This window comes from Anopheles cruzii, chromosome 3 (genome assembly GCF_943734635.1).
Source record: "Anopheles cruzii chromosome 3, idAnoCruzAS_RS32_06, whole genome shotgun sequence".
Taxonomy (NCBI): domain Eukaryota; kingdom Metazoa; phylum Arthropoda; class Insecta; order Diptera; family Culicidae; genus Anopheles; species Anopheles cruzii.
The window spans coordinates 6255447-6282279 of NC_069145.1; the positions used below are offsets into that span (position 1 = coordinate 6255447).

The 26833-nt window shown below is 50.2% G+C and overlaps 10 protein-coding genes across 10 annotated transcripts; 6 read left to right on the top strand and 4 right to left on the bottom strand.

Annotated features, from left to right (window-relative positions):
• Window positions 1-199: 199 nt before the first annotated feature.
• Window positions 200-745, bottom strand: LOC128273612 (ER membrane protein complex subunit 6). The gene is made up of 2 exons (XM_053011617.1): window positions 575-745; window positions 200-505 (listed from the first exon to the last, which is right to left on the bottom strand). The coding sequence occupies exons 1-2, from the start codon at window positions 711-713 to the stop codon at window positions 297-299; spliced, it is 348 nt and encodes a 115-aa protein (XP_052867577.1). The 5' UTR covers window positions 714-745; the 3' UTR covers window positions 200-296.
• A 341-nt stretch (window positions 746-1086) lies between these two features.
• Window positions 1087-2409, top strand: LOC128274547 (WD repeat-containing protein 91). Its single transcript, XM_053012777.1, has 3 exons — window positions 1087-1330; window positions 1419-1559; window positions 1624-2409. Exons 1-3 carry the CDS (start codon window positions 1087-1089, stop codon window positions 2229-2231), a joined length of 993 nt encoding a protein of 330 aa, XP_052868737.1. The 3' UTR covers window positions 2232-2409.
• On the bottom strand, window positions 2349-4342 carry LOC128274548 (annexin B10-like). The gene is made up of 4 exons (XM_053012778.1): window positions 4306-4342; window positions 4010-4186; window positions 3207-3920; window positions 2349-2775 (listed from the first exon to the last, which is right to left on the bottom strand). Exons 1-4 carry the CDS (start codon window positions 4321-4323, stop codon window positions 2719-2721), a joined length of 966 nt encoding a protein of 321 aa, XP_052868738.1. The 5' UTR covers window positions 4324-4342; the 3' UTR covers window positions 2349-2718.
• Window positions 4343-4856: 514 nt separating this feature from the next.
• Window positions 4857-6373, top strand: LOC128275415 (annexin B10-like). Its single transcript, XM_053013907.1, has 4 exons — window positions 4857-4994; window positions 5085-5261; window positions 5357-6070; window positions 6149-6373. Exons 1-4 carry the CDS (start codon window positions 4977-4979, stop codon window positions 6203-6205), a joined length of 966 nt encoding a protein of 321 aa, XP_052869867.1. The 5' UTR covers window positions 4857-4976; the 3' UTR covers window positions 6206-6373.
• A 975-nt stretch (window positions 6374-7348) lies between these two features.
• LOC128275359 (annexin B10-like) lies at window positions 7349-9079 on the top strand. The gene is made up of 3 exons (XM_053013836.1): window positions 7349-7596; window positions 7834-8724; window positions 8798-9079. The coding sequence occupies exons 1-3, from the start codon at window positions 7579-7581 to the stop codon at window positions 8852-8854; spliced, it is 966 nt and encodes a 321-aa protein (XP_052869796.1). The 5' UTR covers window positions 7349-7578; the 3' UTR covers window positions 8855-9079.
• A 362-nt stretch (window positions 9080-9441) lies between these two features.
• On the top strand, window positions 9442-10863 carry LOC128275398 (ferrochelatase, mitochondrial). Its single transcript, XM_053013881.1, has 3 exons — window positions 9442-9493; window positions 9599-9749; window positions 9838-10863. The coding sequence occupies exons 1-3, from the start codon at window positions 9442-9444 to the stop codon at window positions 10799-10801; spliced, it is 1167 nt and encodes a 388-aa protein (XP_052869841.1). The 3' UTR covers window positions 10802-10863.
• Window positions 10864-12565: 1702 nt separating this feature from the next.
• On the top strand, window positions 12566-15663 carry LOC128273224 (regulator of G-protein signaling 7-like). Its single transcript, XM_053011159.1, has 5 exons — window positions 12566-13539; window positions 13618-13731; window positions 13812-13937; window positions 14010-14301; window positions 15509-15663. Exons 1-5 carry the CDS (start codon window positions 12566-12568, stop codon window positions 15566-15568), a joined length of 1566 nt encoding a protein of 521 aa, XP_052867119.1. The 3' UTR covers window positions 15569-15663.
• Window positions 15664-17030: 1367 nt separating this feature from the next.
• On the bottom strand, window positions 17031-17964 carry LOC128275399 (DNA repair protein XRCC3). Its single transcript, XM_053013882.1, has 3 exons — window positions 17928-17964; window positions 17528-17868; window positions 17031-17468 (listed from the first exon to the last, which is right to left on the bottom strand). The coding sequence occupies exons 1-3, from the start codon at window positions 17962-17964 to the stop codon at window positions 17031-17033; spliced, it is 816 nt and encodes a 271-aa protein (XP_052869842.1).
• A 343-nt stretch (window positions 17965-18307) lies between these two features.
• Window positions 18308-20288, bottom strand: LOC128272654 (twinfilin). The gene is made up of 4 exons (XM_053010511.1): window positions 20152-20288; window positions 19895-19972; window positions 19697-19808; window positions 18308-19620 (listed from the first exon to the last, which is right to left on the bottom strand). The coding sequence occupies exons 1-4, from the start codon at window positions 20174-20176 to the stop codon at window positions 18804-18806; spliced, it is 1032 nt and encodes a 343-aa protein (XP_052866471.1). The 5' UTR covers window positions 20177-20288; the 3' UTR covers window positions 18308-18803.
• An 837-nt stretch (window positions 20289-21125) lies between these two features.
• Window positions 21126-25591, top strand: LOC128271929 (cyclin-G-associated kinase). The gene is made up of 5 exons (XM_053009614.1): window positions 21126-21258; window positions 21605-21981; window positions 22054-25164; window positions 25251-25412; window positions 25481-25591. Exons 1-5 carry the CDS (start codon window positions 21126-21128, stop codon window positions 25589-25591), a joined length of 3894 nt encoding a protein of 1297 aa, XP_052865574.1.
• The last annotated feature ends 1242 nt before the right edge of the window (window positions 25592-26833 follow it).

Below are 26833 nucleotides of genomic sequence, written 5' to 3' on the forward strand. Positions count from 1 at the left end.
CGGAAAAAGCGTGGTTCTATCAAGCACAATCAATTGAATTAAATCTCTTTTTGCTTGGAAATGGAACAAGCTTTACAAATGAACCCTCCTTCACGGACATTGCACCCATTAAGCCGGTATGCAAACACAGGTGTTACAAGCGAACCCTTATCGGGTCGAAAAAATAGAAACACTTGCTACACCGCTGGCTACCGGTAAATGATGGTATGTATTTCAAAACATAATTTATACAGCAAAACATTACCCTAGCGTAAAACTAGCTTCTGCTCTGCCAACTCGTTTCCATTGCCTTTCGATCAATACACGTGCACCATTCCGTACAGGAAAGTCCAAAACAACACGTAGGTGCACAGCCCGCTCAGAAACCCGTGAGTGAGAAGACTTTTCCGGCTGATGAAATACTTCTGCCAGTTGGTGCCGGACTTCAGTAGCAGCATTTGCCAAAGGCACAGCACTGCCAGGACGTAGAACAGGAATCCCAGAATACCGGTAAGGCCTAGAACACCTGCAGAGATGATAAAAAATCGTCAGATTGAAGGGTGGTTAAGATCGGTGGTTCCTGGTTCCGTCGTACCCGCAGTACTGCCAGAGAGGGCCGCCATCGACGTTCGGCAATATTCAACGGCGGATGCATTGTTTCTAATCGCCGCATCACTGTAAGCTATTATTTCTCCGGTTTTGGTTTCTCTCGTTTTCACCCTCGTCGACGACATTATTTGCGACCACACGGAAAAATTTATGTTTTCAGCTTGTCAATGTTTTGGTCTGCTCGTGCTGACAGTCGCGAATGACAGCGGAGCTTTTGAAGAAGGTTGGTACAACATATTTGCTTTATGTTCAATTTCTAATCCAATAATTACACAATCAAAGTAGAAACACTCGATTATTTAAGATAGTTATGCTTATTATGCCAAAATTACCAAATTTTGATAAACTTTCAGAAGAGTTTCACCACAGCAAATGTCAAAGTGTAAACGGACCTTCGCATGTCGGCACCTTGGTCGTGCAGAGGCCTAAACAAAACAAGCAGAAGACTGTGAGAAACAAGACTCAGTGAACCAAAGATTTCTAATTAACGATTCGACGATGGCGCACATTCAGTACATGGACAGTTTGATCCGAGAATATATTCTGTTTCGTGGATTTTCCAACACTCTGAAGGTGTTCGAAAGCGAGCTGAAGGGTGATAAGGACAAAAGTTTCCGTGTTGATAAAGTGATCGACCAGATAATGCTGCTGATACACAATCACGATCTACTCGGATTGCGAGACTTGTGGGCGAATCTGAATAATCATTTGTTCCGCAATTTGGAGCACCATTTCGCCACCGGTAAGTGGGGCGGTTATTTACCGTTGTTTATGGCCCCTGGCGGAGGAGAAAGGCGATACAGCGAAATAACGATTGAACACTTCCGCAGCGGTCATCAAACTGGAGCAATCACTGCTGAAATTCTACCTTATCGTGGCGTACACATCGAACAAGGCTGATAAAATAACCGAATTTTTTACCAAACTATCACCCGAACTGGTCACCCAGACGGAATGGAAGGAGTGGTTCTGTAAGTGAGGAGTTCGTTGGCAGGAGTGCGATAGTTTTGCTAATTAGCATTTGCCCTGTTGCAGTTTTCCCGTTTTGTAAAAATCCAGAGGATCACGCAGCGTTTGCCGTGTGCTTCACGAAGCAGTGGCAGGACACGCTGCTCATTTCGCTGCACAATTTTCTCTCCACCATTTATCAGTGCATGCCACAGCCCGTCTTATCGAAGGCCGAATCGGAGGGTTGTTTGATAAAAAAGCTGCAAGAGGAGAACGCCGCCTTACGCAGCAAATTGGCCAGCATCCAGCAGCAGCAACAGCAGTACCTTCAGTCGACCGGATCCGGTAGTCATCATTCGCGGCTTAGTGCATCATCCAGCACTGATCAGCGTCTCACGGCAGACGGACGGATTCGCTACTCGACCCGATCGTCGTCCAGCATGCAGTCGTTGAGCGATCTGCAACCCTTTGGCATTCCGCCTCCGACACACATCGTTGATGATTTTTACATCATTGCACAGGAATCGAACAGCATAGGGAATGCGGCGGAAAATCAGGCCCGGGGTCTAAAATCGTTGATCAGAAACATCAGCTCAGGTGGAAGTCCCGTTCTCGGGCGACGTGATACGGCTCTCGAGCGGAACAAGAAACGGTCCGGAAGTGTGGGAAGTCGCAGCAATTGGATCCATAGTTAGACAGACGGTGGTGTGTCAGGCACATAACTTACACAACATATATACCATTTCGCGAAATGAAACCATTTTATAATATTGTACAAATATTAACGGATCGAATAATATAGCCAATATGATATCAGTTTGAACGCAAAGTTGAGTTGGATTTTAAGAAAATTGCCCAGTCTATCCATGTTGTGATTCCACATTTTTAAATGCTTTTATTCACGGTTAAGTGCGTTTTAAAATACTGTGTCGAATGCGTTACGCAGCAAGGCTACCCGAACGAGGGCCGCGCACATTGAATGCAAATAGCTACAACTACTGAAAGGCCACTGACCAATCGTCGAGATTCTCGAAAGGTGTGTGTTTCACCTGCACAATGCAAAGCGGCTTTGCTGCTGTTTAACGGTACATATCGGGTGTCGGTAAATATTTTCGTTGACTCATGGGTGTGCAAATGTTAATATTTCTTATCAGTAACACTTAGGTTTTTTCGACATGCTTTTTAGGCACCACCGATTAGGGCGCACAGTGCACGCTTGTAGTCACCGGAACACTCGTTCTGCAAAGGAAAGGGTGACGAAAAAAGGATGTATATTAGTCAACAACAATGCTGCTAGTGCGTTTTCAGGGAATTTGTTGCTAAAGGACAATGGATTTTACTGTTACGCAACACACAAGAATTATTTCTTGTAGCAACGTAGCTCTGGAGTGCTTACTAAATGAAATTCCGAAGTAACATTATTAATTTTAAATTGCAGTTAAGCATTCCGAAGCACTTTGGAGCATCGAGCGGTCCTTAGCATATTATGATTACCTCCTAATGGTGCATCATCGGGCGGATTCCGGATGAGCCACAAATGGTGTGTGTGTTTGTGAGGTAAACATAACAGGGGGAAAACAAAAACATATACACACAGTTCAATACGATACGGGTTAAAAGCGACAAGCCGAAGGATGTTTCTTAATTCGGAAGCAAGACTAGACACTTACCCGAACGGCACTGAGCAGTGTTTTGTTGTACATCTGCTCATACTCATCCTTCACGTTCTGCAGATCGATCTCGGAGCGCGAAACGATGATTCGGATTAGCGTCGCATCGTCCGTACCGACCCCATCCATAGCCTTATGTAGCCGTTTGGCAAAAAAGTGCGGTGCCATCTGGACGCATTCCACGATCGCACTCAGCGCATCGTACAATTCACCACTCAGCTCGTGTTTCATCGCTTGCTCGATCGTTTGACCCGACAGCTTCTTGTACTCATCGAACACGATCTCTAGCTGATCGAAGCTGCAATGGGCCAGCAGCTTGTAGAACACTTCCTCATCCGTACCAAGCTTGCCCTCGCCCGCGCTGTACAGCTGGTTGGCCTGCTCGACGGCCAGGTCGGCATCGACCGTACCCTGCGGTGCCCGCGCTCCGACGATGATCATCGTCAGCAGCCGCCGGAAGCTGCCGGACGTTTCTGAGCAAAGGTGCTCCGCCAGCGGCCGATCGTACATTTGCTCGTAGCAATCGACAATTTTCTTCACCTCTTCGTTCGTTTGCGGTGCCAGAACCTCGATCAGCGTACCCTCATCCGTGCCGATGCCGTCCATCGCCTTGTGGAGCTGCTTGCAGAGATACTTTTCCGGTGGCATCATCAAGCCAACGATGACGTCCTCGAACTTGCCGCCCAGTTCGGATTTTAAATCGTCAATTAAATCCTGCAATCAGACAGCAAATGTTCATTATCATCGTGAACACACGTATGAGTCATCGTTTTGCCGCGTAAACGGCGTTCCACGAAACTTACGCGACCGAGTTCGCTGGCGTACGTTTCTAAAATTTGCTGCCGCTGGGCGTTGCTGCGTGCTGCAAGAGTGTCGATGATTGCTTGCTCGTCCGTTCCCATGCCCTTCATGGCCCCGCGCAGAGCATTAGCATCCGCTGAAGCATCGAATTCCGCGGCCGGAACTACAGTGGGGACGGGCTATAGCGCCATGGGGAAGGTGCAACGAGTGATTAATTATGATGGAATGCGAGATAATCGATACTGACTAAATTCCTGCCCAATGGATTTCTCCGTTGCTAACACTTTTGTGTACTGACCGTGTAATACCAGGACATGTTGCTGCTTTACAAAAAATAGATCACTTCCGCAAGGGACAATACCATAAGACACAATAGAAAAGCGTCTAACCACGAAAACGTCGTTCCGATGAATGAAGTTAGTTCGCTGCCGAACGTAAAAAAGGGTTCCTCTCCGCTTGTGTTCATGAAGGGGTTCATCATTGTAGGAACATTAAAGGGTTTGGGGTCCTCATAAACGACGCCACGCCTTTCCTTTCGAAGTTCGGATAATCGTCCCCGTTTGATTGGAAACCTGTTGTAACAAATCATGATTAACTGATAACAAACATTGTAGATAAAGCCCACAAAGCCAATGGAATGAACATAACTGTCAAATGAACATTTATGTCGTTGCACACCACGAAAGAATCTTATATGCTTCAGGCACGCATACCACAGCGCGTACAACGGACGCTGGAGATCTCATCTCCTTTCCGGTCATCAGCTACGCATCTTGTCTCTTGCTTTAACGTTTATTGGCGTGTCTATTGCGTCGTTAGGGTCCTACGCACACACCGACACACCGGCAAGGCGTGTTGATGACGTCGCCGAAAAAACTTCAGTTCACAAACAGTAGTGACGGAAGCCGACGGTAGCATTTTTCACAGCATTTTGTTAGGTCGTGATTCCCAAACGGACGCTCTTCCGCTATGTCTTGGTACTACACGGTAAGTGTGTCCCATCCGGAGCAATGTTATTGTTTCTTTGTTGCGACGCCAAACAGTGCTAAACATTGAGGCCTTTGCTTCCCGCTACAGCCAAATCCAACCGTAGTTCCGGCGGAAGATTTCGACCCTTCGGCGGATGCAAATGCGCTCCGGAAAGCGATGAAGGGCTTCGGCACCGACGAACAAGCGATTATAGATATTCTCTGTGCGCGTTCGAACTCCCAGCGGCAAGAGATCGGCGAAGCGTTCAAGCAAGAACTTGGTCGAGTAAGTGATTCATTTCAGCGTGGCCGCCCAGAACAAGTTTTGTGGTCTATTTTTAACCTTCCCGCGTTTTGCGCGGCTTCCCTTTTTTGTGACAGGACTTGCTCGAAGATCTGAAATCGGAGCTCGGGGGCAAGTTTGAGGATGTCATTCTGGGTCTGATGCTCCGACCGGAGGAGTATCTGTGCAAGCAGCTGCACAAAGCGATGGACGGTGTCGGGACCGACGAGAAGGCCCTGATTGAAATTCTGTCCCCACAGACGAACGAGCAAATCAAAGCAATTGTCGATTGCTACGAAGAAAAGTACAACCGCCCGTTGGCGGAGCATCTGTGCTCGGAAACGTCCGGCAGTTTCCGGCGTCTGCTCACAATGATCACGGTGGGTTCGCGCGATCCACCCGGCACCGTAGATCCGGAGCTGGCCGTCGAGCAGGCCAAGCAACTGTACAATGCTGGCGAGGGCAAGATCGGAACGGATGAGGAAGTGTTCTACAAAATTCTCGCTCACGCCTCGTTCGATCAACTGGAGATTGTGTTCGAAGAGTACAAGAGTTTGGCGGGGCGGACGATCGAACAGGCGCTGAAGGCTGAGCTGAGTGGCGAGCTGTACGATGGACTCAGTGCGATCGTGGAATGCGTCCAGATGGCACCGCACTTTTTCGCCAAACGGCTACACAAGGCCATGGACGGTATGGGCACGGACGATCAGACACTCATCCGAATCATCGTTTCGCGCTCCGAGATCGATCTGCAGAATATTAAGGACGAGTACGAGCAGATGTACAACAAAACGCTGCTGAGCGACGTTAAGGTAAGCGGGCTGAAAGAGATGAGTGGTGTGTTTTATGTTTTGGCCTAATCTCGGTGTCACCGGAACGATCTTTTGCAGAGCGAAACCTCCGGAGACTACAAACGCGCGCTTTGTTCGTTGATCGGGAATGCCTAGTCGCTGGAGAAGGAGTCATACGAGTGCACAACAGCCCGTTCGCTGTGTGACACACAAATTGCATGCCGAGCATGATCCTCTTGATCGCGGGTTTTACACATATTTCTCTGTATCGGTGTCTATTAATTTTCATGAGTAATAAAACAAGTCACTTTACTTGCTCTCTACTAATTCTAATCGAACTAAAGATCGTTCTTTTATCTTTTTTTCTGTTTTATGTATTTACCCAACTTGTTTGAACCCCAATTTTGTTTGTGTACCCAACATAGCACTTTCCACGGAGTGCTCGTTACTCTCCCGTTCATTGTAACATAACGATTGGCGCCAGTCTGGCGGCGGCGCTGATAGGTAAAATGATTAATACATTTACTCTGTGTTTGAGAGAAGCGAGCGAAAAAAATCAATAAATCAGCGGGGGAGCGGAAAGCGAATTGGCGATGATGAACACATTCCTACTTGTAACGCGGTTTTGTGGAAGTAAGCCGTTTCCGATGTTAATCCTTTTCCGGCCGACCTCCCGCCGTCGGGACGTAATGACAACGACCGTGTAGCGCTACAGGATACCTATGTTTTGCTGCTAGAAGTAGGTTACAACGGACACTATTTTTATGCTCTGACTCCAAGTGGAACCGATGGCGGAACCAGGCGAGTTATGATTGTTTTTTCAAACAAGGTCCAAGATATTTCTCGACAGCACCTGCATACTAATTGATCATTAGCGCCAGACGCATTGGGAATGGTTTATGTCATTTGAATGATTTGTACCAGGATTTGACGGTCCCATTTCCCTGTCCCAGTCTGAAATCAACCATTGGGGGATTAGGTTAAGTGACCAACCATTAAACGTTGTTACATTGTGTGAGCTTATTCGGCAAGCTAATGTAATTTTAATGGAATCTTCCAATTCCAATCGCTCATTTTAGAAACGAGTCGAGCAATTGATGAGAAATCTTCGTTTCTAAAACAATAATACAGAATGAAACCAATACTACCAATGAACCAAAAAGAAGCAAAAATTTGTTTATTCCGCGAGTAGTCGAATTCGGATTCACTCTCTCAAGCATTGTTGAAACGAGAGAGGCCGAGAGCGCCAGGAACGGGTTCGGCGAGTTTATTTCGCAAAAACAGTCAGTCAGAAAAATCTTGTCGCGAAGTGCGGATCGTTGAGCATCAAGAAGCTTAAAGTAGGGGCTCTTGTTACATTGGGACACGTCACGACCATCAAGTTACCTCGAAAAAGTCGCCCCGATTCACCAACGCTAGAGGATCACCTGACGCAAGTTTGCACTACATTGCCTATTGTGGGTTGAATTTCCTCGCCGGTTGTTGTCGTTTTCGTCGGCCGATAGTGGAAACCGATCGCTGATCGTATCATGTCTTGGTACTATACGGTGAGTAAGATGTCTATTTTTAAAAGAAAGCGAAAAGAGCGGTTCTCTTGCTCCACAATCAGGAACTGCAGCACAGCGACTCTTGCCAGATGTGATACAGTGTTGTGCCACTGTGTAGTGGGAAATCCCGACTGTATGACCGGCACTGGTGCTTACTGGGAAAGCATTAAATGATTCATCGATCCTAGAGTTACCAATTGATAGTGTTACTAATGCGGTATTTGGGATCGCTTGCAGCCTGTTCCGACCGTTGTTCCAGTGGAACATTTCAACCCATCAGAAGATGCGGGTGCACTGCGGAAAGCGATGAAGGGTTTCGGCACGGACGAGCAGGCGATCATCGACATACTGTGCTCGCGTAGCAACGCCCAGCGCCAGGTAATCCAGGCCGCTTTCAAAAACGAGTTGGGCCGTGATCTAGTGAAAGATCTGAAATCGGAGCTGAGCGGCAAGTTCGAGGACGTGATCGTCGGCCTGATGCTGCCACCGGTCCAGTATTTGTGCAAGCAGATGTACAAAGCGATGGATGGCATCGGTACGGACGAGAAGTCACTAATCGAGGTACTGTGCTCGCAAAACAACGAGCAAATGCATCAGATAGCGCACGCGTACGAGGAGATGTACAATCGCCCGTTGGCCGAACACGTGTGCTCGGAAACGTCCGGCAGCTTCCGGCGGCTGCTGACACTGATCATCACCGGAACACGCGAAGCACCCGGTACGGTCGATCCGGAACTGGCGGTCGCGCAAGCGAAGCAGTTGTACGATGCGGGCGAAGGAAAGTTCGGGACAGACGAATCGGCGTTCTACAAAATTCTGGCCCACTGCAGCTTTGACCAGCTAGAGATCGTGTTCGAGGAGTACAAGAAGCTGACCGGAAGAACGATCGAGCAGGCACTGAAGGCGGAGCTGAGTGGAGATTTTTACGATGCGCTGAGTGCGATCGTGGAATGCGTCCAGATGGCACCGCACTTTTTCGCCAAAAAACTCTTCCAGGCGATGGACGGGCTGGGAACTGATGACAAAACTCTGATCCGTATCATCATCAGCCGTGCGGAGATTGACCTGCAGAACATCAAGGACGAGTTCGAGCAGATGTACAACAAAACGCTTCTGAGCGCGGTTAAGGTGGGTAGAAAAGTGACGAAATAAGATCATGCAACAGAAATATTTTAAAAGGATCATTCATTCCTCATTACAGAGCGAAACATCCGGCGACTACAAGCGTGTTCTGTGTGCTCTCATTGGCAATGCTTAACACAGATCCATTGTGACTCTTTTTACATCGTTTAACTACAAGAAACGCGTACATTCTATGTTAATCTCAGATCAAATCGTCTGCCAAGTGCCAACATATTTATGCTGAAAAACCGTGACACATTCTCTCCTTATTGCTGTAACTGTTTACATCGTATTTAATCTGTACTGTTTTCGGTATGTGAAGGAAAAATAAAAAAAAAAGTATTTTAAACAGCGCTTTACTCGAAGCAATCTGTTTGAGTTAGCATTTTAATCGTCTATGTTCAGTCATTAGACCACTTTTTTCAAATTCAATTCAATTCACTTAAAAGATATTGTATTAAAGGGGGCAAAAATAAAATTTCGAGTATCGGCCCAATTTCCAGAACAACGGCCAGTGTGATATAAATTTTGACTACCACTTTCTCCCGTTGTGCCGCGACGTGACATTAGGTCAGTCACTTTGACATTACGCAAAACGTAAACTCTCGAACCGGCTGATTGTGCCCGCTGGCGAAAGTAATCTTTCGCAGCGATTGTTCGCAGTGGTATTTGCCCATTGACGATTGACGAAGTGAAAGTGCGTCTAACTAAAGTGCTTCAAATATGCATTCCTTGCTGAGAAACTGTATTTCACCGCTCACGGCGACAGGGAATGGTGAGTTCGGATGACCGATCAATTCAAACAAGTCAGTCGTCGCTCATATTTATCGATGTTGGGTTGCCTGGTTGTTTCGTTGGATTTCTTCGTTCCCGGGACCAGGACTCTCCGTTCAGCTGCGTACGGTGGCAAGCAAACCGCGGACGGCGGTGGTGATGCTCAATATGGGAGGCCCACAGAGCACGGATCAGGTACACGATTACCTGCATCGTATCATGACCGATCGTGACATGATTCAGTTGCCCGTGCAAAGGTAAAAGGCACCGGGGCCGGAGAGTCGCTCCTCTGCGGAGTCAATAATAGAACATTCTCGAACGCGCATTCTTTCTCGCGGGTTACAGCAAACTTGGTCCGTGGATTGCGAAGCGGCGCACGCCGGAGGTACAGAAAAAGTACTCAGAAATTGGCGGTGGTTCGCCGATTCTAAAGTGGACCAACTTGCAGGGTGAGCTAATGTGCAAGGAGTTGGACAAAGTGTCGCCCGAAACGGCCCCTCATAAGCACTACGTCGCCTTCCGGTACGTAAACCCACTGACCGAGGACACATTCCGTGAGGTGGAGCGCGATCAGCCGGAGCGGATCGTACTGTTCTCACAGTACCCGCAGTACAGTTGCGCGACATCCGGTTCAAGCTTTAATGCCATCTTCACGCACTACAAAGCCAACCCATCGGCCAGCTTAGGGAAGGCGCGTTGGAGCATCATCGATCGGTGGGGAACGCATCCGCTGCTAGCTCGAACGTTTGCCGAGAACATTCGCAAGGAGCTGGACAAGTTTCCGGCCGACAAGCGGAAGGATGTGGTGGTGCTCTTCTCCGCACACTCGCTGCCACTGCGGGCCGTCAATAGGGGTGATGCGTACCCGTCGGAAGTAGGGGCCACCGTTCAGAACGTGATGCAAGAGCTCGGATGGTCCCAACCGTACTGCCTCGTGTGGCAGTCGAAAGTGGGGCCCCTACCGTGGCTGGAACCGTTCACCGAGGATGCCATCAAGGGCTACGTGAAGCAGGGCAAGAAGAACTTTATCCTCGTGCCGATCGCGTTCGTTAATGAACATATCGAGACGCTGCACGAACTCGACATCGAGTACTGCCAGGAACTGGCTCACGAGGTCGGCGCAGAGAAGATTGGCCGGGCTGCCGCACCGAATGATCATCCGCTGTTTATCGAAGCACTGGCCGACGTGGTGCGCAATCATCTTGCCAGTAGTGTCCCGGTCGGTCCCAAGTTTCTACTGCGCTGTCCAGCGTGCGTTAATCAGAAGTGCACCGTCAGCAAACAGTGGTACAAGGAGTTGTGCAATTAATCCGCGAGCGCACGGGGCTGGCCTCGGTGCGACGGGAGTTGTGGTACGAGTGATAGTGGGAATGGGAGACAGTTGTTTTTGGGAATAAAAACGAATATTCTCTGATGCAACACGGGTGGTTATCATCATATCACGTGGCCGACGAATAATGGTTCACGTTGAGGCGTGCGATTATGGTATGCGAAAAGCCAGCATTATCGAGCATCGCGCTATGAAGTGGGTAAGATTAGAGAACATCATTAATGAGAGGTAATCAAGTGTTGGAGTATTTTTATTAACAGCAAATACACGAATGGTTGCTAATGGAGGCGTTGTAAACAGCAATTCAAACATTGAGTGAAGAAGATCAACACGTGATTCAATGACTAATATATTTTTTTAGAATTAACATCGATTTCTTTTTGAAATTTAAACAAAGATCTTGTATAATTCAATGCTATAATTTGCAAAATCGATAAGTTTCTCCAAATGGGAATAAATTTTGTATTTTTTTTCCTTCAACTTCTCTACAAAAACTGGAGAAGATGTTTGGGAAAGGTGCAATTTTGCTAATCGTCGCTGTTTTTATGAAATGTTTTGCATGTTCATTACTAGTTAGTAGGCCCGATTAAATTAGAAAACAATACTTTAATAGCGAAAAGAGCGTCGCAGCGATGCGTACAAAATTAAAAATAGCTAGCGACGTTACGATTTTACGTTTCACGGTTTGTCGGCCAATTCACGCTCCGTAACCGCGTACGTCGTCAACAGCCCTCCACGGTGACCATCAAAGGCGGAGAGCGTTTAAAGATGCATCCTTTGCAAATAATCGGTCTAAGTAAGCGACCCTGGAGGGTCTCCAGATGAAGTGTGTAACGCTCGGTTGACATTGCCAGCAAGGATTGCTTCGAGGCAATCCTTGCTCTCCTCGAGAGTAACCGTCCGAGCAGCAAGCGAGCGCAAACCGTGCCGCTGTCAGTTCGTGCACGAGGCCAGGATATGTGTGGATAGCCAGGATATGGCCCGCATCGTGTTCGGGATCGGTTTCTCTCAAAAACGCGCCCACTTCGCTCTCTGTCGTTGTGTCTTATTGCGCCGCCTAACCAGCCACACTCATTAGCGCTCCGGGAAAGGAGCAAAGCAAACGTAGCTCACTCATCCTTTCGCATCCTTGGCGACGGGCTTGAGGCGATGTGAAAAGTGCCAATTTTCCATCCATCCAGTGTGCACTGAATCCGAGCGGTGCGCTGTTTTTAGACTGGCCCAAACGGACAGCGTGAAAATGCCCGACTTGGCGAATGGACGTGATAGTGTGAAACGATAGAGGGGAGGAGTTTTTGCGCCACGTACGTATTCCACCGAGCAACCCACCACACCGAGCAGCAGCTGGTACTAGTGCCGTTAGCATCCTCTTATTTTCGCCATTACTCGGAAGTGGCGTAGCTCCGGAGAAACCGTGGCACACTGTCGGCAGGAAGTGATATCGGGTGCGGGTGCTGCGTGGGAATACTACTTTTTGCAACACCTGAAGGTCACGCGTTTAGGGTGTATGCAGTTCATGGTTTTTCACTTGCTAATCTTGGCGAAACGCGCCCCACATCCAAGGCAGCCATCCTTGATCTGGGAGAGAAAGAGACTGTTTGGAAAGAGCGCAACCGGACGAGAGAGAGAGTGAGCTGATAGGGAAAGAAGTCCCGTGCTAAAGGATACGTACAAACGAGTGCATCGTGAGCCACAGCCCCATCCGGAAATTAGTCTCCGAACCACCCGTCTCCCCGGCGAACGATGGTCACGAAGAAAAGCGTGGACACAGAGAAGGAAAAACTAGCGAAAAATATGTACTCCAGCTCCAGCAGTGGCGGCGCAGGACTTCCGCCGAAGTCTGGCCCCAGCGGGGGCGGCAATCCGACGCAAGCGGTGGTCAGCTTCAGTGCAGGTACGGTGGTCAATAGTAGCCACGCCGTACAGCAGCAGCAGCAGCAGCAGCACCATGCCGTACCGCCCGGCCAGGATGCGCCCAACATTTTGGTGTACAAAAAGATGGAGGCCATCGTGGAGCGGATGCAGACCGAGGGCAGCGGCGTGTCGGTGCGCACGGTGAAGGCCTTCATGAGCAAGGTGCCGTCGGTGTTTACCGGGGCCGATCTGATCCAGTGGATCATGGCGAACCTGACGGTGGACGACATCAGCGAAGCGCTCCACCTGGCGCACCTGCTGGCCTCGCACGGGTATCTGTTTCCGATCGACGACCACCAGCTGACGGTGCGGAACGACGGCACGTTCTACCGCTTCCAGACCCCGTACTTCTGGCCGTCCAACTTTTGGGAGCCGGAAAACACCGACTACGCCATCTATCTGTGCAAGCGCACGATGCAGAACAAGACGCGCCTCGAGCTGGCCGACTACGAGGCGGAGAATCTGGCCAAACTGCAGAAGATGTTTTCGCGCAAGTGGGAGTTCATTTTCATGCAGGCCGAGGCGCAGAGCAAGGTGGACAAAAAGCGGGACAAGCTGGAACGGAAGGTGCTGGACTCGCAGGAGCGTGCGTTCTGGGACGTGCACCGGCCGATGCCGGGCTGCGTCAACACGACCGAGATGGACATCAAGAAGGCGTACCGGAAGGGCGCCTCGTCACTCGGGTCCGGCTCAGCCGGTACGGCCGCCCACAGCAATCCGGCCGAAACGATGACGAAGACGATAACGCTGCTGAAGCAGAAACTTGATCGTCGCACGATCAAGGTGTCGAAGGTTGCCGAATCGTAAGTGCTTCTCCGGCCCTGGTGGCGGCCTCGCGGCAGTTCCGTAACGTAACGCGGGTCATCTTCACTTGTTCCCAGGTACATTTCGTACTACGAACAGTACAGCGAGTTTGACTACTTCCTTGCGCCGCCAGAGCATCCCAATCCTTGGCACACGGATAACACGGAATTTTGGGACGCCGAGAAGCTTGGGTAAGGGGTTGCTCCTATTGCTGCTCCGTTGCGCTTGAAACAAACTCGGTAACGGTTCCGTTTCCTTTTCCCTTGTACAGCAAGGACATTCCGATGAAGCGGGTCAAGCGCTGGGGCTTCAGTCTGCGGGAGCTTCTCAACGATCCGGTGGGCCGCGAGCAGTTTACCAAGTTTTTGGACAAGGAGTTTAGTGGTGAAAACCTAAAGTAATGACCCCACCTGCGGCCGGCCGCGTGCGAGAGTTTGCCATCTACATGCCCATCTGTTCCGTGTTTCAGGTTCTGGGAAGCGATACAGGAAATGAAGGCGCTACCACAGTCGCAGATAAAGGACGCGGCTCACTCGATCTGGAACGAGTACCTGGCCCCGGATGCCGCTTGCCCCGTGAATATCGACTCGAAATCGCTCGAGCTGGCCCGGGAGGTGGTGAAGGAGGGTGCCGCGCAGCCGAGCCGCTGGTGCTTCGACGTGGCGGCCGATCACGTGTTTTATCTGATGAAGAGCGACTCGTACTCGCGCTTCCTGCGTTCGGATATGTATAAAGACTGTCTGAATGGTTCCAAGAAAAAGGTAAAGTCAATTCCTAACCTATTCGGCGTGAAGCTAAACTACTAGGTAGATTAGAGCTGGCCTGCCTGTCTGCCTGTCGCGCGCGCACGTGGCGCAAGAAGCGGCCAGGATAGAATAGAATGCGTTACTGGTTCAGTAGATCGTTGGCGGCAACCTTCGATATCGGCTTTTCGTTTCGATAGTCTTTCCTGTGTATTTTCAGTTACTCAACCAACGGTTTCGGTTGCCTAGTTCCTTTTGGATCGTGTGTTTCTTTGCTTCTACCTAGATTAATTACTTGTCGCTTGCCAAACTTTGATTTAACAAAACAAACATCTTGCGCTTATGATTCAACTGCTTACCTTGGCTTGTTGGCCACTTTTGTTTTTTCCGCAATTTTACCGAACTTGAGTTGATTGTTGATGACCTGTGGGGGGATTTTACTGTATGAAAGTTGTTGTGCGCGAGAATGCCTTGTGCAATTTACCTCTTAAATTGGCAAAAAGTTAAGCATACAGATGTGGGCGAAAGAACATGAATCAAAGTATTTCGTCAATATTTGCAACCTAAAAAAAGGGAACAAACAGGGACATTATGGTATTCGGCGGACGATGCGCGAATTGGTACTGCTTTTAACTTACTTTGTGTACGAATCGTTCCTATCTACATTTCCAAACTCCTTTCTGCGTGTTTGTGGCGGTGATTTGGATAGCAGTAATTGGGATAAGGTGTTACGGAAGTGGGAGCTAACGTTGCTCCGTAAGCGCACACTTGGCGACGGAGTCGTGGCGTGCATTTGATTCAATTTGTCGTGATATGAAAGTTGTATGTTAGTGTAATGTTAGTAATAAAAAATAAATTAGGATGTCTTTTTCAGTTAGTCCCATCCGTCTGGTACTTCATTTGGTGGGATTCTTCAATATGTTCCTAGATGTTGACACACTCAGAGTGTCACCGCATGGTAGCAGTACATTTAACTTCATTCATTTTGTAAGAAAGTTTCACAGCACCAAAAATACCGGGAATCTGTTGATTGTAACGAAGTGTGTTTCATACTGCTTAATCTGTACAAACGTTGTTTCCACTACCGACCTGAGGTCGGCAATCTATAGCACAACGAGTTTCCGGTATTTTTGGCCTCCCATCTTCGATTACAGTTCTATACCGTATTTTGTATCGATATTGCTAAATGTGTACCTCACTTCTAACACGACCGACCATTTTTCAGACATCCGTCAAGGGACTACGAATATTTTCCGGAAGAAAAGATACGCCTGTGATAAATTAACTTGTGTTTGCCGAATTTGTTTTTACACATATCGATTAAATTGTTTTTTTAACAAAACAACGTTTTTTGTTATGCAAGCTTCCGGGGGAAGTGAAGACGTGTGATGACGCACCTGAATGAGGAATGGAGCTTGAAACATGATGCTACATAAATGGCACAAATCAGATCGCTTCTGATGAATCGCAAACGGACGGAATACACGTCAGCGGCAAAAGAAAACGGTTCTATTTTTTAGGTGCTACCTATTTTAAGCTATTTACAATGTATTTTACCTAAACTGGGTTCAAGCAACTCGCTAATGATGATACCTATCAAAGAATTGTGTTTCTCTTCGTTATCCATCGTAATATGTTTGCCGCGATTCATCCAAGTCGTGTTTGTTGGAAAAAAGAAAACCTATATGCTGCTGTAAAAGTTCACCGACCGACTCTTGAAATCGGGTTACACACATTTGCCTGGTATTTACAGCTATTCTTATTGTAAAAGGGGAAAAACAACAACAATGTCTATCGGGTATTGCGAATGTGATGTGTAAATAGTGTTAGTACGTAAATACGGAAGCCAAACCAAGTGGCAAAAAATAGGAAAATTTAAAACTCGTGTCTATCAGCTGTGTAATGGTTACTACTAAGACAATCTAAAACAAAACACTTCAATCCCGAAAGTGGCAAGTCACTTTGCGCAGATATCTACTAGAGGCAGAGGCTCTCCGATCCTACCGCAACTACTTTGCATAACACAAACTCGCTACACTTAATCCCCATCTTGCCCACTCTCTAACTCTAACGTGTTGTTATCAAATATCGACGTTTTTAAAACGACATTACCCACCACCGTTCGTAAACAAAGAAAGACAAACAAAAACTAGTGAGAAACATGTTTTAAAACATACGATTACAGAGACTAGCGTAGCGCAGAGGGCCGTGTGCGGGACATTTTAAAGACTTAAGCAACAAAAAAAAAGGAAATACATAAAACCAAGAACCGGTAGCAAAATATGCTTAGTTTAGATTAGGGACTGTTAACAGAGCAGAATAGCTAACACACTAGTGAATCCCGTGACAGCAGTCGTGTCCGTACACCCGATAGACGAACGGGAAGCAGTCTTCCCCGGGGGCAAGAATGAATGTTATCGCTACTTAGGACTACTTTTTAGGCTGCCGGTTAGAGGGCCATTGCTGAGCCAATAGGTTTATGTATCGTGCTGTTAACAAATCCTTGCTACTACCACTATATACTTCAGTACTTCGTCGAACGTGTTGTAATCGATGTGTACGACAGCAGGTTAGTAACAACAATAATCATTCCCTAGGCGCCGAAGGTGGCCCCACTCTCACTTTGTAACCGTGGCCGGCTCTCGTGGCGGACCTTCGTAAACGGTAATAAATTGGCAATGTTCTGCGGGGTGCGTAGAAAGATCGATCTATCTATGATGAATCTATGAATCTATGAGCTGTAGAAATCAGCCATCGTCGTCCGATTGATTTACCACATCGGCCGGACCCGAGTTGTTTATGTGAAAGAAACCGTGCGCTGCCCTAGTGGTTGGTCCGCAAACGATCGTACACCGTTTGTCGTTGCTATTCGTCAGGCGGGATAGCTGAATTCGAGTGTGTAACAAGCTGCCCCACGCCAACCCGAGCGCCGGAAGGGTCTGCGGATCGTCGTACGTCCAAGACTCGGTCACGCAGCGTACCTGGTTGGTGACCAGGATGGCCATGTTGTACCGTTCCTGGTAGCGGTGCAGATCGTGTACCATCGTGCGAAACATTTGCGCCCGCTCGACATAATCTTCCTCGTCCAGAAACGGGGTCGTAATCGAGTCGATAATTAGTAGGCTGACCAAAGTTTGCTCTAGCAAACGTGGCAAACGTTCGAATAAGCAGGCCATCAGAGTAGGCTGGAAACAGTTATATTTTTTACCGGCGGCAAAATGAAGGTACTCGTACTCGTACTCACCATATTAGTCACGCGTTCCACCAGTATGTGATCGGCGAAATTGTGGTTCTGCACAGCGCCATCGGAATGATTGAGCCGTTTGTATTCGCGCTCCATCTGCAGAAAACGCGTGGATGGAAACGCATGATCGGTGGAAATGTACACCACGGAACAGTCATCCACCTGGCGCTGGACGTTGAGTGCGAGCTTTAGTGCAATTTGAGTTTTACCCGCGCCCGGATCACCGGCCAGTTCAATTATTCCACGCCTCGGGATTCCACCATCGGTCAGTGTGTCCAACACTTCAACGCCAAATCTGAGCTTACCCCAACGGTCGAAGTGTTTTCGTAATATTTCGTTGCCTGCGAAAAATTAGCAGTTTAAATCATGTTGGAACTGCATTCCGCACCGTTTCTCTTACCGCTTGCAAATCCCTCAAAATCATCAGACATTTTCATTTTGGGGATGAAAATATCAATCTGTTGCGCATCACTTCGTCAATACGTTCTGCGCGCCAACGGATGTAAATATCGTTCTGACAGCTGCTGTTAGCTCAAATGTAAACAAACCTTTGCATCGTTTGAATAATTCCATCGAAGGGTTTTCTTTTGAAAAATAGATTATTATTACTTTATTCAGTTCGATCGTTAATGTTGATTTGATAGGTTAGTTTGAGCCTTTACACATGAAAATAATAGTGATAGCCAAAGTGAAGCACGCCACCTGCAAGCGCACAGCCAGGCCGGCGCCGCACACAGGTAATGTGTTAACCTGTACGTAATCCGAGGCGACAGACCTACCCTAAATCGTTGTATCGTTGGCAAGCCCGTTCCGGTAAGCCTACTGCTCGTAAAATCTCCAAATTCTGTCACTTTTGGTATCGTTTAATTTCGTTTTCGAGAAATGCAATTTATCTGCCTCTGCCACTTCTCACGTAATAGATTTTGCTTTAGTTTGTTTTTTTGTTGTTGTTGAACTACAATAATACTACCGATACTGCATATTGCACACAGCAAACCTCGGCCACACTGTTGGCCGCACGCCGCCGCCGCACATGTGCGTGCTGGGTGTGAAAAGAGGTACAATAAATTACGTTGCACACGAACGAACAAACATAAACATAAAGTAGTAGTATTGCCACGATGCGATGTAAAATGCGATGAAAAGGTAGGGTGGGGCGATGGGTGCTCATCGGCCGCGACCTAGCCAAGGGTGGTGGCATCCTAGAACTGTAGAATCGCCAAAACGTGCTACGTTGTTCCGGTGGAACGAGTTTCCCATACCGCGCACCCGTCCCTTACTCGACGGCCTGGGGTTTGGTCAGTCTTTTGGCACCGCGACTGGGCGGCCCCTTCGGTTTGGAAAACTGTGGCCGAAGGTTGAGCTTGCGCGGGTGCAGCTCCTCGTGCAGGAATTCCTCCGTCAGCTCGGTGCCGCTATCGATTTCCAGCTTCTTTGCCACCTCAATGCCGTGCTTTTCGATCGTCACCGTAAACGGACCCTTGCAGCTCGAGTACATCATGCGCTCGCGGATCGAGCAGCTGTACCCGGGCATCGAGTAGATCAGCACCACACTCTCCAGATACGCGCCCTCGTGGTGGTGCTTGAAAATGTACAAATGGTACCGGGCATGATCGGTCGGGATCTGTGCGGGCAGTGCGGTGAGCTCGATGTTGGCCGCTTTTACAAGATGGATTTTTTCCTCCTCGAGGTCGATTCGAAACTGCAGATAGTTGTAACCCCCGCGGCGCATATCGTGCAACGCTTGGGCAGTCGGCTCCGAAATGGGACAATTGATGCCCCCGAGCGTTTGCTGCTTGGTATCGATACCGAAATCCGTCTTTACTTCCGTTTTGCGGATCTCCGCCAGCTCCTCCTCGCGGCTCGTCAGGGGGGCCGGTGTGCTCGAATCAATACGATGTTTCTGATAGCCCTGAAGTGTCGTTTCTTCCTTTGACGTAGCATTCAGCTCTTCCTTGATATGGCCCGACCCGAACTCGAGCTTTAGGGTGGCCTTCGTCGAGGCGTACAACATTTTCTGTCGCACCGTTGCCGACTCGGGCACCCAGCTCATCAGCAGCCACGCGTACCCGGTGGGAATTTTATAGTCCAACCTAGTGTGGGGGGCGAAAGATGGGACAGCTTATCAAATCTGAACGTCAACAGTAATAGCTGAGGGCAATTTACTACCTATAGAGAATGTAGCACGGTGTGCTCTCCTCAACCAGCGGCCTAACTAACGCATCGTAGTCCTTCTCCCAGTCACGCTTCACATCGCTGTGGCTCACCAGCGTAAGCTCCTCTGGAAAAAGGGGGTATTGGGATGATGATAAAAAGGGGTGGAGCTCGCTTATCACCATCGAATGTTGATGGCACTCGATAACGTACCGTTTTCGATGGACACCTTCAGCACGCGAGTTTTGCCATCTTTGCATTTGCCAAAAAACTTCAACAGCTCCGCGTTAGCTGCAATCGCGAAAGAAGAAAAATTAGTTCTCTACGTCACCCACCAGTTAGCCAATGCGTATTGGAGGATAAAGGAAACATCCGGCCCAATGACCCCCTTTGCAGGGTTATGATGGACAAGCACTTTAAAAGGGGTCATGATTCATTGTGTTTCCCTTGTTTTTTTCCTAAGCACAAACCCTTGATGCCCGTTTGGTGCGACATGCTGGTCGATTCTTGGAGCGTTTTTCGGTACTAGCGGAAGCACTTCACCGAGCACTGGCAAGGGGATGGCCGTGTAGAAACAAAACAAACTAAGCAGGCAAGTGCAGAGCTGCGAGATCACCAGTTTCCGCTGTTTCTAATGAGTGTGAGGCTGAGTTTCACTTTTGCCGACTTTGTGATTACACAAACACACCAAAAAACGCACGCAAAAACAGCTGTCATCGTTTGAGTGCCAGCTGTCAAAAGGCATTCGTTTGCAAGATCAACAGAGAGGAAAAATCGGTCCGAGGAGCGTTCTTTGACAGTGTTCCGGCGATCTGGTTTCACAATTATCTAACGAAATCGTAGCTAAAACAAAAGGCCAATAGATCGTTTCGATTGTTGTTCTTTTATTTCCTAATCGCCACCATGTGAGGTACTGAACATGGATTCATAAACGGCCTTGCGGCCGTACGGTCGTTGTTGACAGCGTGGTGAGAAAGAAGTGAGACAGACGATCCTTCTCGCTCTTTCGTTCGCGCTTTCCTATGTCTCAAGACGCCCACAAGGAATGGGCAGTGTGTGTGGCCAGTGTGTGTGGCCAGTGTGTAGATGACTTTCTGCCGTTCTGGCCGTGTGGGTGCTCAAGACCCGTAGCGCACACATCACGAAGAAAGAATAGCAAGAACCACCCGCCCCGCCGCCGCCCGCGCGCACCCTTGGGCAGTGTGTGAAAGGGGGTGTTTTGCGATTAGATCCTCGATAGTGTTCAGTTGACAGGAAGTGGAAAGAAGCAAAGAGAACGAGACGAAAAAGCACGAGAAAAAAAAACGGCAGTGACGAAACGAAGGGCGACACGCTGATAAACCCCGAGAGAGAGCATCGGGCTTCATCGACGGGACGGGGCTGTGTGCCGAGCCACTGCACAGCGCCACCACCGCAACCAGACGGGACCGAAAACGGGTTCAAGATGAGTGATTTCCTGAAATCGGCTATGAGCTACTTCAACGCGACCCCGTCGAACGGATTGGACAACGAATTCGTCGGTCAAACGGTGGAAGTGTCGAACGTGAAGCTGCGTATCAAGCGTGTTATAGCGGAAGGTTAGTGGCGCTGGTGGAATGCGATATTCGTTATCTTGATGGGGACACGATGCGGAGCCCAATGGAGGGCAGCTGTTACGCATCGACTTACACCGTATCGTGTTGCATCGGCGATGCCATCCTTTGTCCAGCTCGCCGACGCACGTCACCCCCACCACATAGAGGGGCACATTTAAAGGACATGCACGCGAACTCGAGACAAAAGCGATACGCGAACATGAACTGCACGCTGCAAAAATCTAGTCATCATTGAATGTGGTGACACGGCGCGATCGAAGGAGGCCGACGAAAGCTAGTGCCAGAGTAACCAATAGGGATTTCCCTCTCCCTTTTCTTCCGGTTACAGGTGGATTTGCGTACGTGTTCGTGGCCCAGGATGTTCAGTCGGGAACCGAGTTTGCATTGAAGCGATTACTCGGCACCGACAAGGAAGAATGCAACAACATCATTCGCGAGATCAACATCCACAAGCAGGTCTCGGGACACCCGAATGTGGTGAAGTTTGTGGCCGCCACCTTCATCGATCGGACACAGGCTTCCGGAGGCGGCCAACGGCGTGCCGAGTATTTGCTCGTGTCGGAACTGTGCAAGGGTGGCGGGCTGTACGACTGTCTCGAGCAGGATCTTGCCCCGGAGACGGTGCTCCGTGTGTTCTACCAGGCCACGAAAGCCGTCGCCCATCTGCACAGTCAACCGAAACCGATTAACCATCGGGACATTAAGGTAAGGGGGGTTGGGTTGATGGGGGAACCCTTCACGCAGTTTATTCTCGTTTCTGTTCGGTCTGGTTTTTAGATTGAAAACTTCCTCATCGGTAGCGATGGGTTGCTGAAGCTGTGTGATTTCGGGTCGGCATCGACCGACAGCTACGCACCGGACGTGACGTGGAATGCGCAGCAACGCGACACACTGGAAGACGCCCTGACGCGCTGCACAACTCCGATGTACCGCGCACCGGAACAGTTGGACACGTGGGCCAACTATCCGATCGGTTTCAAGATGGACGTGTGGGCGCTCGGCTGTGTCCTGTACTGTCTCTGCTACCGCAAGCACCCGTTTGAGGATTCGGCCAAGCTGCGCATCATCAACGCGAACTACACCATTCCAAACGACTCGCGGTACGCGTGCTTCAGTGACACGATTCGCGGTTGCCTGCAGGTTGACCCGAACCAGCGCTTCGATGCGGCCATGGTGCTGGAGCGTTTGGCAGCGATCGCCGAAACGAAGGGGTGGCCACTGAAGTCCCCGCTCGGGTTGTCGGGTAAACCGCTAAACTCGCCACCGTCCGGTGTTACACCGACACCGAGTCCGGTACACCGAGCAAATGGTGCCGGTGCTGTGGTTCCGGAGCGACCGGCTCCACCACGACCCGTCTGCCCACCCGGTGGACCGGTACAGGTTGGGGCCGACGTTGCGGCGAACAAAAACAATAGGTACCCGCAGCGGCCACCCGATCCCGTTCGAGTGACGGTTAGTGGTGTTCCAGTGCAACAACCACCGGCGGCTGGCTTTTCTGGTCATCACCACCAGCCGGCTCCCCCGTACGGTCAACCGGTGGCAGCGGCCGGTGGCGGTTTGTTTTCGTCCATCAAGGGCGGTGCTGGCAGTTTCCTCAAGAACCTGAAGGACACCTCCTCGAAGGTGATGCAAACGGTGCAGCAAAGCATCGCCCGGACCGATCTCGATCTCAGCTACATTACCCAGCGCATCCTCGTGATGCCGTGTCCCTCGGAGGGGCTCGAGTCCACCTACCGCACCAACAACATCGAAGACGTAAAGGTGTACCTCGACACACGCTACCAACCAACGAAGCTGAGCGTCTACAACTTGGGACCGCGCAGCAGTCCCCGGATGCCGCCGCCGGTCCGTACCGTCGAGGCCGGCTTCATCTACGCTCCGGTGCCAGCAAATGCTAGTTTGGCCAGCGGTAAAGCTCCGCTTCTGGCAGGCCTGTACTCGCTGGTGGAAGATATCTACGGGTTTCTGAGCGCCGACCCGAAAACGATCGTCGTCATCCAGAGCCCGGATAGTGGCCGTGCACTGGCGGCAACGGTTGTGTGTGCGCTGCTAATCTACGCCGGGCTCGTGACGGAACCGGAAGATGCGATGCAAATATTTGCCATCCGGCGGACGCCACCGAACATGCGGCCGTCGGAGTTGCGGTACCTTTACTATCTGGGCGACATCGTCCGATCGGTGCCCCACTTGCCGCACTACAAACCGGTCACGCTAGTGTCGCTGGCCGTGTCGCCGGTACCGCGCATGACGAAGGCCCGCGACGGCTGCCGCATGTACGTGGAGGTGGCCACCGCCGATCGGATCGTGTTCTGCACGCTCCAGGATTACGAGCGAATGCGCCTGTATCACTCGGCGGAGGGCAAGATCGCTCTGGCCATGAACGTTACGGTGTGTGGCGATGTGACCATCACGCTGTACCACGCGCGAAACGCCCTCGGAGGGATGGGCCGTCCGCAGGGTATCCGCATCTGCCAGCTGCAGTTCCACACCGGGTACATTCCGGAAGAGGAAACGCTCATCAACTATGACCGGTCCGAGCTGGACGAGGTGCCGGATCTCGAGCATGTGCCGCAAAAGTTTTGCGTTGCGTTGAGCGTCTTCGTCGGTGACTCGGAACGGCCACCGTCCAGCCAACCGCCGTGGCGCGGCGCCGCTAAAGCTGGCATGCGCGACCCAAAGCTGCTCTTTGCCACCCAGCTGGAGTACGAGGAGAATGTGGACAACTTTGTCACCAAACCGAACCGGGGAGCTTCCTCGGCGGCCAGCGGAGGATCGGTGGCGCCCCAGAAACCGCCACCACCGCGACCGGCACCACCCTCTCCGCAGCCGGTCCACCGAGGAGGGTTCGTCGGTGAGCCACCGGGTGCTGCACCGAGCATTGTGACCGAGGAACGGGAAGCTGATCTGCTCAATCTCAGCAAATCTAGTCACGGGGCAACGCCACCGGTAGCGGCCGGTGGTGAAGAGGATCACCGCCCGGCTGCCGAAGAAACGTTCGATCTGCTCGGTGGTCTATCGCCGCCGACGAGCAGCGAAGTACCGCCGGCTGGCCGCACATCGACCAAATCGGCCGTTTTGGATGAAATCTTCGGAACATTCGACGATGGGACGCCGGCAGAGGCCACCCTGCATGCATCGAAATCGAGCAGCGATCTGAATGGGTTGAACCTAAACTTTGATCACTTCGGTGGCGTGGCGCAACCGGCGGCCCCGTTTAGCAATGGGTCCTCGGCGGAGGCAAGCGGCGCAACCAACGCGAACAACAGTTTCGGATTTGACGCGTTCGCCGGTGTAGGACCGCAAGTGTTCTACAATAGTGCCGCGTCTCCGGCGCAAACGAATGCCGCCGGTCAAAGTCAACCGAAGGACCCATTCGCCGACATTGGCAACTTAACGGCCGGTTTGGTTGCTGGAGGCAACCAGGGCCAGGGCCAGGGTGGTGGTGGTTGGGGCAAGGGTGGTGGTACAACGCCTAGCCCACGCTCGACACAGTTCTCTAGTCCCACGCACCAGTTCAGCGGTGCCAGTACGGCCAACCCTTCGCCGAGGGCACCGTCTACGCCGAATCATCAGCAGATGCGCAGTCCGAACGAGGGCAATCCGCAACGTCAACCCGACTACAGCCGGTCGCACTTTGCTGAACCGTCCAAGGGTACCACGCCGAACAACGGCGGCGGCGGCAGCAATGGTAGTAACGGCGGCGCTGGTGGTGTTGGTGGTGGCGTTGGCGGTGTCCGTTCCGGGGGTGATATATTCGGCGACATTCTTGGCCAGCAGGGTTACTCGTTTGGGAGTACGAAAAATCAGGGTCCGCGCACGATGAACGATATGCGCAAGGAGGAACTGGTGAAAGAGATGGACCCGGAGCGATTAAAGCTGATGGAATGGGTAAGTAATCCGCGTCAGCCAGCCCGGCCGTTCCTATGTCCGTTTGCCAACGTGTTAATTTGATTTTCACCCTTGACCGCCGCCAGACCGAGGGCAAGAAGAGCAACATACGGGCGCTGCTCTGTACCGTCCACACGATTCTGTGGCCCGGCGCCAAGTGGACAAAGTGTGAAATGCATCAGCTGGTGACGGCGGCGGATGTGAAAAAAATCTACCGCAAAGCTTGCCTCGCCGTTCACCCGGATAAGGTAAGCAATCACCATCATAGCAGCCCGTTCGTAGCACCCATACCGAATTCCGCAAATGTGTCTTGCAGCACACCGGCACCGAGAACGAAAGCATGGCCAAGCTGATCTTCATGGAGCTGAACAACGCCTGGACCGAGTTCGAGAGTGATGCTAGCCAGCAAAATCTGTTCGCTAACTAAATCGCCGATCGATCTTGGACCCTGCGTAAGTTGTTGATTCGTTGTAATGTTTTGGCGCGTTTGGAGAAAACGAAACAAAGAGGCAATTCAAATGAACCAACATCACATAGCCCACATGGTGTGGATAGTTTGCAAAAGTGGGTAGCGTTCCATTGATACGAAAGTTTAAACTTATTTCTCGACTCGATTGCTGTGAAGAATGCGGAATGCGTTACTCTCGCAGGGCACACGTTCGCAGCCTTCACTGTCTTATTTTGTTCCATGCTCGACAAGGTAAGGGTGACTGCCTTAAGGCCCCGCACGCGCGGCAAAGGACTGAAGTAACGGACGCTCTCCGGTGAGGATAATGTGATAATTTGTTCTTTCCTCGTGATGCCACCACCTGATCCAACGAATGTGCATTTTGCTTTACATCACAGTGTTTTTTTGGTTGTTGGTTAAATCCCTTTCCCCCCCGTTGCATTGCTGTAGAGCAATCGAAGTAGCCCCGAAGCAATCCAAGTAGACCGAACCCACATCCGTGATATCCGGCAACCCCTATGCAACTATTTTAGTGATTTAATGTGGCCCCTTGCTGTAAGCGTTAAAAGTATTAAAGAATTTATCGCAAAGAATCGCTGCACCGACGACCGCACCGCGTTTACCCCTAGATAATGCTTCGATAACCCCCATTGGACTTCCTAGGCTTCGAAGTTCGATTAGAGAGTACCCGATTTCGTTCTAGAGAGTAGTTTGTTTAAGTTTAGTTTAATTGCTCCCTTTGCCTGCATTGGGTAAACGGGTGAAAGTATGAAGTTTTATGCGTTTCACGGGTTGAGTCACACGACGGGCAGGAACGGGGGCGGTTGTTATGGCTATTACAAAGTTAGATCAAGATCAATTACCACTGTGTCACGGCAGCCAGCAGCAGAAAAACCTTTAAAATGTTATCCTAGCAGAACCGGTTTAAACCGGTGGTGGATTGTTTTAGGACTAGATGATGAAGCAAACAGCGAAACAGGACCGGTCCCGGTGTCCGTTTAATCTTTAACGCTTACAAAACAGACACACGTCGTGCAGAAAACGACGTCCCCCGGCCGAGTTACCGATGATTAGTAAGCGGAACTAGGAAGTATATAGCCATCCATTCACGGACGATGGTGTGGATGCATTTTAGCTGCCTAATGAACCTTCCCGTCGCCCTGTTGTTGAATTTGTTTCACGCGATATGTGTATAAGCCAGTAACTTATTCTAGACCGTTA

What these genes read in the sequence shown, in the direction of transcription:
- LOC128273612 (XM_053011617.1), bottom strand. Translation starts at nt 713, where the DNA reads ATGTCGTCGACGAGGGTGAAAACGAGAGAAACCAAAACCGGAGAAATA. An exon ending in CCTCTCTGGCAGTACTGCGG is followed by an intron (nt 506 to 574) that starts GTACGACGGAAC and finishes TCATCTCTGCAG; the next exon opens with GTGTTCTAGGCCTTACCGGT.
- LOC128274547 (XM_053012777.1), top strand. Translation starts at nt 1,087, where the DNA reads ATGGCGCACATTCAGTACATGGACAGTTTGATCCGAGAATATATTCTG. An exon ending in GGAGCACCATTTCGCCACCG is followed by an intron (nt 1,331 to 1,418) that starts GTAAGTGGGGCG and finishes ACACTTCCGCAG; the next exon opens with CGGTCATCAAACTGGAGCAA. An exon ending in GGAATGGAAGGAGTGGTTCT is followed by an intron (nt 1,560 to 1,623) that starts GTAAGTGAGGAG and finishes GCCCTGTTGCAG; the next exon opens with TTTTCCCGTTTTGTAAAAAT.
- LOC128274548 (XM_053012778.1), bottom strand. An exon ending in ACGCCAGCGAACTCGGTCGC is followed by an intron (nt 3,921 to 4,009) that starts GTAAGTTTCGTG and finishes GTCTGATTGCAG; the next exon opens with GATTTAATTGACGATTTAAA. An exon ending in CACTGCTCAGTGCCGTTCGG is followed by an intron (nt 2,776 to 3,206) that starts GTAAGTGTCTAG and finishes TTTCCTTTGCAG; the next exon opens with AACGAGTGTTCCGGTGACTA.
- LOC128275415 (XM_053013907.1), top strand. An exon ending in TCAAGCAAGAACTTGGTCGA is followed by an intron (nt 5,262 to 5,356) that starts GTAAGTGATTCA and finishes TTTTTGTGACAG; the next exon opens with GACTTGCTCGAAGATCTGAA. An exon ending in CGCTGCTGAGCGACGTTAAG is followed by an intron (nt 6,071 to 6,148) that starts GTAAGCGGGCTG and finishes GATCTTTTGCAG; the next exon opens with AGCGAAACCTCCGGAGACTA.
- LOC128275359 (XM_053013836.1), top strand. An exon ending in CGCTTCTGAGCGCGGTTAAG is followed by an intron (nt 8,725 to 8,797) that starts GTGGGTAGAAAA and finishes TCCTCATTACAG; the next exon opens with AGCGAAACATCCGGCGACTA.
- LOC128275398 (XM_053013881.1), top strand. Translation starts at nt 9,442, where the DNA reads ATGCATTCCTTGCTGAGAAACTGTATTTCACCGCTCACGGCGACAGGG. An exon ending in GCTCACGGCGACAGGGAATG is followed by an intron (nt 9,494 to 9,598) that starts GTGAGTTCGGAT and finishes TCCCGGGACCAG; the next exon opens with GACTCTCCGTTCAGCTGCGT. An exon ending in ATTCAGTTGCCCGTGCAAAG is followed by an intron (nt 9,750 to 9,837) that starts GTAAAAGGCACC and finishes CGCGGGTTACAG; the next exon opens with CAAACTTGGTCCGTGGATTG.
- LOC128273224 (XM_053011159.1), top strand. Translation starts at nt 12,566, where the DNA reads ATGGTCACGAAGAAAAGCGTGGACACAGAGAAGGAAAAACTAGCGAAA. An exon ending in TTTAGTGGTGAAAACCTAAA is followed by an intron (nt 13,938 to 14,009) that starts GTAATGACCCCA and finishes TCCGTGTTTCAG; the next exon opens with GTTCTGGGAAGCGATACAGG. An exon ending in TGAATGGTTCCAAGAAAAAG is followed by an intron (nt 14,302 to 15,508) that starts GTAAAGTCAATT and finishes ACCATTTTTCAG; the next exon opens with ACATCCGTCAAGGGACTACG.
- LOC128275399 (XM_053013882.1), bottom strand. Translation starts at nt 17,964, where the DNA reads ATGAAAATGTCTGATGATTTTGAGGGATTTGCAAGCG. An exon ending in TTTTGAGGGATTTGCAAGCG is followed by an intron (nt 17,869 to 17,927) that starts GTAAGAGAAACG and finishes AATTTTTCGCAG; the next exon opens with GCAACGAAATATTACGAAAA. An exon ending in TGGAACGCGTGACTAATATG is followed by an intron (nt 17,469 to 17,527) that starts GTGAGTACGAGT and finishes AACTGTTTCCAG; the next exon opens with CCTACTCTGATGGCCTGCTT.
- LOC128272654 (XM_053010511.1), bottom strand. Translation starts at nt 20,176, where the DNA reads ATGTCGCACCAAACGGGCATCAAGG. An exon ending in GCACCAAACGGGCATCAAGG is followed by an intron (nt 19,973 to 20,151) that starts GTTTGTGCTTAG and finishes TCGCGATTGCAG; the next exon opens with CTAACGCGGAGCTGTTGAAG. An exon ending in CCGTGCTACATTCTCTATAG is followed by an intron (nt 19,621 to 19,696) that starts GTAGTAAATTGC and finishes CCCCCACACTAG; the next exon opens with GTTGGACTATAAAATTCCCA.
- LOC128271929 (XM_053009614.1), top strand. Translation starts at nt 21,126, where the DNA reads ATGAGTGATTTCCTGAAATCGGCTATGAGCTACTTCAACGCGACCCCG. An exon ending in TTAACCATCGGGACATTAAG is followed by an intron (nt 21,982 to 22,053) that starts GTAAGGGGGGTT and finishes TCTGGTTTTTAG; the next exon opens with ATTGAAAACTTCCTCATCGG. An exon ending in GATTAAAGCTGATGGAATGG is followed by an intron (nt 25,165 to 25,250) that starts GTAAGTAATCCG and finishes GACCGCCGCCAG; the next exon opens with ACCGAGGGCAAGAAGAGCAA.